The sequence below is a fragment of the Sinocyclocheilus grahami genome, unplaced genomic scaffold (assembly GCF_001515645.1).
Source record: "Sinocyclocheilus grahami isolate Dianchi unplaced genomic scaffold, SAMN03320097.WGS_v1.1 scaffold861.1, whole genome shotgun sequence".
Taxonomy (NCBI): Eukaryota; Metazoa; Chordata; class Actinopteri; order Cypriniformes; family Cyprinidae; genus Sinocyclocheilus; species Sinocyclocheilus grahami.
The window spans coordinates 315,789-323,650 of record NW_015506040.1 but is presented as its reverse complement, the minus strand read 5'-3'; the positions used below and the strand labels follow the sequence as shown (position 1 = coordinate 323,650).

Genomic DNA, 7,862 nt, shown 5'->3' with positions numbered 1-7,862 from the left:
GTAAGTACCTCAGGGAAAAACCTTGTTCATTGTGGTTAAATTGCACTTGTTTAACATGATCTAAGTGAACGGCTGACTTATTGAAAGTTTAAACATTGTAAATCGATGAGATGATTTCGTGAATCGGCTGTAAAAAGATGTTTAATCATTGTTATTACTGAGCATATCAAGTTAACGAACAGATCGAGCTAGTGTCAATGCTGTTGTACATCAGCTTGTTAACTGCTTTTTTAACGGAGACGTTCGTTGTTAAGCAGTTTGATGAGATTAGAAAATTCCACGGACTTTAAAACATTTTTTCCCCTCTTTTACTAATATTTAGTTGATATTTTGTTAGCTACATACTAAGCTACTGTTAATAAATATGCCACAGCTTGTCAATGTAGCATTAATGGCTTGATAATGACTAATGGTTACTGCTTTGACATTACAGGGACTGATGAACACACTCAGCTCCTTATTCAGTGGAGAGTGGCTAATGAAGCCCTCACTGGAAAGCCTAATGCTGCCATCAAAGGTTTTGAGTAAGTAAACAAGTTATGTAAAATGTACTTTTATTCAGGTGCTGTTGACACTGAACGTAGTAAATACTAACACTTCAAGCAAAGGTCTTACTGCCTTCTTTTTATGCTTGATTTCTGTGCATTTATTGTGACAGAGCAGGGACTTGAGGGCAACATTTCTGCCACTCAGTTCAAAAGAAAGTGAGAGAACCTAAAACAAAAATATAAAGTAAGATTTGTTTTTTTAATTAGTTCACCCCAAAATTTTTATTCGTTCATGATTTGAACATGCTAATGTTTTTCCATGTCATAGTAATGGAGTAATCTAATGAATGTAATTGACTGTCTTGATATTGTGCTTTTCAGACCCGGGATATCCAACAAAGATATCGAGGAACTTCCCCTTGTGGTCGGTGATGGCCTGCAGCTGAACAGATTGGAACAGCTTCCTATTACAATAGCATGGGGCGTCACTTGCTGGTGGCTTGATCCGGATGTGGCATCTGTCTATTGCACCAGCTACCATGTGGAAAACTGGAGACCCAGCCAGCTGGGCAAAACCTGCCTCCATGTCATCCGGGGTCGGGAAAGCGATCAGCCTCCTCAAAATTCTGTTGACTGCCCTGCTGATTCTGTGCACAATGTCATGCACCGAGGACTTTGGGATGTCAAAGCCCAGTGACACCAGCCAGTAGAGAAACACCAGCACCTCAACATCTTGTTCCCAGCCATGGTCAGAATCTGACTTCAAAGCAGCGATGAGGGACATGATGGACTGTCGTGAAAGCCGGAGGTTTGGACGGAGGTCAGATCCATCTTCCAAATACAATCGAAGAATTGGCACAGCAGCATTCAGGCGGCAGTAGGTTGAAGGGCTCACAGTCTGTAAATGTGTGTGTGTGTGTGTATATATATATATTTTTTTTAGAATATGTAATTTATTTATTATGTTTATATTTTGTTATTTGTATATATTGTATCTATCTATAATATTTATTTAGGCTATGTATATATTGTATGTATTCATTCTCTCCCTCTCTTTATTTATCCAATTGTGAGTGACCGACTGAGAGGGAACTTTATAAATACTACCTATACACATTTAAAAAAATAAAGAGATTAAATAAAAACGACAAATGCATAAAACTAAATTTCATAAAGCTAAAAACAATTCAAAATAGTAAAGAACAAAAGGTATAAGTATAATAACGATTCTAACATAACACTAAGCCAAACACCAAAAAAAAGAAAAAAAACTACATGTGTTTGTACAACCACACACACATACATATATATATATACATATTTATAAATTCGTTATATTATTTCATTTCCATTTAGTTTGTTGAAGTATTAAAATAACTCAAATTAAATAAAACAAAAAACTTAATAAAAGACCTATACAGACATAATTTAAATAAAATTAAAATAAGTACAAATAATATAAATCAAGTGACAGTAGTTTATCAGTAATCCTAAAACATCAGTGATCTGCGAGCAGCTGACCGACGCCTCCTCTGAGCTGTTGATCCAATCAATGTTAAAACGCGATGAAAGCGGTAAGAATAACGTGAAACACTGCTGATGTTCGCGCAGTAGTGAGGGCTCTTTACATTTGGGCGCTGTTGTGAAGACACATGTCACGTGACAACATCAACATGGCGGATGTAGTACGTCCGAATTCCATTCATACTGTATAGAACATACTTTTTTAACGGTCGAGTAGTACGTTCAAATTCAAATGTAGTACCTACTAAGCAGTATGCGATTTCGGACGCACCCATGGTTCTTTAATATCACCTAATTTTCCAGCGATTTTCAAACGATTCGTTCAAAGCAGTTCTAAGATTCAGTCTCTCTAAACCCCTCCTTTCCGTGAGCCTGCTCTGCTCTGATTGGCCAGATTATTTATCATACTTCTGATTCATTGGAGCCAGCTAGTCCAAATAAACAATATACTGATCCATCTTTCAAGAGCAAGCGTTTAGTGAATCCCGCGTTAAACTCCCCGAGATTTTTTTTTTTAACTCCCTGAGATTAGAGAAGCAGTCGTCAGTAAAATGGCGTGTTTGTGGGCGGGGTCGAGTTGTTTGCTGCCGGCCAACGTAGAACATGGGCGGGAATTATGCAAATGTGTTACCCTGTGACGTTTAGCCATCACGGAAGTGGTATTCGAAATACTAACGACTCGTTTAGGCTGTACAGAGTCGATTCTTTATTTGCAAATCCTCACAACACATGCAAATGAAGAAACGCTGCAAATCCTCACAACACACGCAAATGAAGAAACGCGCTGCAAATAGAACGGACGAACGGAAATGTTTCAAGGGGACCCAAAAAAAGTGACGGACCCTGCTGGGATTTGTTTTGTGCAGTGGCATTTATTTATTTATTTATTTATTTATTTGAGTTTCTGCTAGTGATTCCTTATTTATTTTTTCTCAAATACAATGTGCAAACTTCAGTCAACTTGTTTTTGTTTTTCAGATCAAAATGTATTGCCCTTTCTGTGGCATCCAATGGCTGACTTTGCCAAGATTTTGCAGTTCATGTGGGCGAGATGTAAGCTTTGTCGTAGAGAATGCCCCTAGAACGGCGGGTGATGACCAGGTGTCATCAAGCAAAACAAAAAAGTTTGCACGTTGTATTTGTATTCCACTGTCCTTTCTTTCATTATCCTACTAAAAGGCCCTGATTAAATAATCATTTTAAATATTATTCTTACTGTCAATCTGCAATTTATTTTGACCTGGTTTTAACAATTAATGAAGCATTGCGGATTTCATTAACCTTGAAATTATATTTAGTTGAGAATATTTAATTAAGTTAGCCATCTTATATAACGTTTCACAGTTACTCGTGTAATTCGTCAGATTATTTAGGCTAATAATATCTAAAAGACAAAGGAATCATGCAATCAGGGAGTTAAAATATACAAAAAAAACCTCATCTTTCAGTTCACCGACAACTCCACTGACCAATAGCCACTGCACAAATTGTATGCCCAATTTTAGGATTTTTTGTATTGATTTGAAATGATTTTCTGAATCTCTCTGCTCATCACTTAATAAGAAAGCTGTTAAAATTACTGTGTTGATGGAAAAATATTGACTTTGATGTAAGGGTTACCTCCTGTGTATTCTTTGAAGTTGACATTTTATGTGTAATTTTCCATTTAAGTTATTTTTTATTTTAATTTATTTATGATTTATTTATTTAAGAAAATGGAAAAAAAGAAAAGATGTTTAACTTTTTATTTATTTGTTTTTGTTCTGTTTATCTTTCATTTTTATTATTCTTTATATATTTATTGTTTTGTATTCTGGTTGTGTATGTAATTTATTGCTATGACTGTATACCCTGTGAATGTTATATCTTCAATAAAGAAAAAAAAAAAAGGAATCACTAGCAGAAACTCAACAAAAAAAAAAACAACTGCACAAAACAAATCCCAGCAGGGTCCGTCACTTTTTTTGGGTCCCCTTGAAACATTTCCGTTGTGGTCCGTGCTATTTGCAGCGCGTTTCTTCATTTGCGTGTGTTGTGAGGATTTGCAGCGCGTGTGTTGTCAAACTGATGAAGATGTTTTCTTAATTTGCTGGTGTTTTTTCAATTTGCATGTGTTTTCTTAAGTTGCAGCGCGTTCAGCTCTCTCGGCCACCGTAGGAAATGGCATAATAGGGGCACTTTAAGAATGTCTTGCTGGTTTTGTGTTCAAAGCCTGGTTTGTCTGTGTGCACATTGCAGGTGTGAGATCGACTTGTCTGGGTTGCCGTTGAATGAATCCACACTGTTTACCCATGAGCTGGACCCGGGCCGAGGCAGGGTGGTGTTCCTCGTCACTCCCACTCCCTGCACTGGAGCTTCCATCACGGATCTCGTCGCTCCTCCACTGGAAGAGCCTCATGAGAGAGACAACATGCTGGTTAAATATGTGTGTTAAACTGATTACTCTACCACAGTACTTCCTTATGCATGCTACAGAGTGCATACTGCATACTTTGGCATTTTAAAAAAAGAACGTGAAAAAGAATGTTTAAATGTCATACTATGGCATCTAAAAGAAAAAGAACATGTATAAAATAATAGTAAGCAATAACAATATGCAGTCCTGATCTCTCCTTTATTTTTTTTTTCTCGGCAGAGTTTCAAGAACTCCCTGAAGGATTTGAGAGATGTTGGTTTTCTTCAGGTTAAAGTGATCAAGGCCACTGACCTCATGGCTGCTGATCTAAATGGTATTATTTATTATTTGTTGATTACACAAAGAGTCTTTTTTTAGTCGTGAGCAAGGGTGTGAGCATCAACAACCACGTTCACTGGATCTTCTGTATATGTGTTTAGGAAAGAGTGACCCATTTTGTGTTCTGGAATTGGGAAACAACCGGCTGCAGACCCACACCATATACAAGACCCTCAACCCTGAGTGGAATAAAGTCTTTACATTGTCAGTATCAAGATTTATTAATGTACTCTACCATTCCATACTTTACCATACCTTATGGTCAGTAAGATTAACATTAATTAATAAAGTTGATACTTTTATTGGATGCAAGGATACATTAAATTGATCAAAAGTCACAGTAAAGACATTTATAATGTAAAATTTTTTATTTAAAATAAACACTGCTCTTTTGAAATATGTGTGCATCAAAAAATCCTTAAAAAAATGTATTACCGGATCCAGAAAAACTTTTCAACTATGATAATTATATGATTTCTTGAGCAACAAATCAGCATATTAGAATGATTTCTGAAGGCTCATGTGACACTGAAGACTAAAAATTGGCTTTACCATCACATGAATAAAAGTACATTTTAAAATCTATTGAAATAGAAAACTGTTATTTTAAATTGCAATTATTCACAGTATTACGGTTTTTGTGAGCATAAGAGACTTTCAAAAACATTAAACAATCTTACAAACCACAAACTTTTAAACAGTATTCTATATATTATTTTGTATTATCAAATTAATAGTGACATTTATTCCAATTCTCTTGTTGACCAGCCCAGTAAAAGACATTCATGAGGTTCTGGAAGTGACTGTGTTTGATGAGGATGGAGACAAAGCCCCAGATTTCTTGGGGAAGGTGGCCCTTCCTTTACTCTCGGTAAGTGCAGAACATTGACATAATTTGTGACCCTGGACCACAAAACCAGTCATAAGGGTAAATGTTTCGAAATTGAGATTTATACATCAGATAGGACAGAACAAGGACAGTTAGGATAGGACAATATTTGGCCGAGATACAACTATTTGAATATCTGGAATCTGAGGGAGCAAAAAAATCTAAATATTGAGAAAATCGCCTTTAAAGTTGTCCAAATGAAGTTTGTAGCAATGCATATTACTAATCAAAAATTAAGTTTTGATATATTTATAGTAAATTTACAAAATATGGTAAAAACAAAATTCCACTGTAAATCACTTTGAGTCAAATATCACCTCGTAATGGGAAGGCAAATTTTTGATCAAATTTTGGATTATTGATTAGAAGGTGCTCCTAAATTTTTGTCTGTGCTCCTACATTTTTTAAGTTAGGAGCACAAGTGCTCCTAAAAAGAAAAATAAGCGTAGAGCCCTGCTTACCATAATCGCAGCTTCAGCTTTCAAAGTAAATATCAAGACAGTTAATAATGCGGTTAGTTTTACCATCAGTTCAAGCCCGAAAAGGGCAACAAGAGTCGCATGACAGACAGTGATGATGCAGTACACAAGCCACGGTTAAGACAGCTGACGTGCTATGATTTCTGACCCTGTTTTTTTTAGAAATAGCCTTTGTGCACAGCCAGCCTTGTGCTCTTTGTCGTCCATAAAATGCGTTGCACAAATTCGAACATCTGGGTTGTGCTGTTCTGTTGTAAATAAATCTTAACCAATGATTACTAATTGCATCTACTTCTGGAAGGCCAAATAAAGTGGTTTTGCTTTCGCACTGAAACACACAGCGTCTCCCTGACATGGCTGCATCAACACTACTGCTGTTCCTGAAACCACGCCTTCTTTCTTTGCGTGCACATTTGGGCGGCATTATGCTAATATTTCCGCATAGGGACATAGAGATGTGGGGGCGTGTTAGAACGAGCCGTTTTAGGTAGGCGTGGTTGACTCTTAACTTTTATAAAGAATATCTCTTTGGATTTGAGACTTTAGTCTTTGCAACTTTACAGATCTTCTTTATGCACCAAGAGCTTGTAACACTCCAAAGAGAAAGGAAAACTTGAAATCGCATTATATGACCCCTTTAATATCCTAATGATTTTTGGCATAAAAGAAAAATCAATAATTTTGACCCATTAATTTTAGAGCAATGGTGTTGAATTGGAATGAATATGTGTGAATGTTGTTCAATGGTTTTTTATTTATTACTACAGATACGTAATGGTCAGCAGGTTGCTTGTCCTCTGAGGAAAGAGAATTTGGGAGGACTGTCTAAAGGAACCATAGTACTGGAGCTGGAAGTCATTTTCAATTCTGTGAGTCTTGACTGATAATAACAACAAAGAGATTACACCTTTATTCAATAGTTCAGTATGATCAGCCAAGCAGAATATGAAACGGCCAAGTCACATTTATTCATACAGCACTTTATACAGTTTAGATTGCTTCACGTTCACATACATACTGTATATAAATATCATATATTAAAATCCGTCAGTTATGAACCAATTTGATTTCAGCTATTAAAGCAGCTCTACAGAAGATAATAGTGCCATTATTTAGCTAAAAAATACTGCGCTCAGATACATTTTCAGCACCTGATGTATATTCTTGTATGTACTGTATCCGTAAAATAGTTCATATGCTCAGAGACTGTATATTTAATAGTTTGAATTGTTCAATGCCTTGGCCAGATCAAAGCAAGCATCAGGACCTTCACACCTAGAGAACAGAAGTTTATGGAGGACAATGCCAAGTTTTCTAAGAAGGTATGACGTTCAGAAATATTATAGCATCAGTAGAGTATAGTATAAGTTGGGTAACATCCACACATAAATGTGTCAATGTATGAGCTGCTAACTATCTAACAACCACCAGGTTCTTGCCAGGAATGTTCTTCGCGTGAGGAACCTTTATCGTGCTGTGTGCCATGCCAACCAGTTCATCAAGAGCTGTTTCCAGTGGGATTGCATTATTATGCTGTTACATTATGATTGTATATTCAGTGGCATAAAATGGTTTTTAAAATTACAATAATATCACTTATCGCAGTTATTTCTGGGGCAATATATCGCACAACAAAAAGTTGTTATCGTGACAGGCCTAGCCGCTACAATTAAAAACTGAACGCGGCTGCTCCATTCAGCGTGCCGAACGACAGTCGCATCACAGATCAGATTTCATTTATCCAGTGA

General features: G+C 36.5%; 1 protein-coding gene across 1 annotated transcript in view; it reads left to right on the top strand.

Annotated features, from left to right (window-relative positions):
* The window catches only part of LOC107563189 (multiple C2 and transmembrane domain-containing protein 2-like), a 33,471-nt gene that overhangs the window by 24,443 nt on the left and 1,166 nt on the right, over positions 1-7,862 (top strand). The window contains exons 11-17 of the mRNA XM_016247996.1: positions 4,251-4,437; positions 4,648-4,741; positions 4,848-4,950; positions 5,515-5,617; positions 6,882-6,983; positions 7,362-7,436; positions 7,546-7,628. Of these exons, the coding sequence (XP_016103482.1) occupies positions 4,251-4,437; positions 4,648-4,741; positions 4,848-4,950; positions 5,515-5,617; positions 6,882-6,983; positions 7,362-7,436; positions 7,546-7,628 (747 nt within the window). The remainder of the gene's footprint in view (positions 1-4,250; positions 4,438-4,647; positions 4,742-4,847; positions 4,951-5,514; positions 5,618-6,881; positions 6,984-7,361; positions 7,437-7,545; positions 7,629-7,862) is intronic.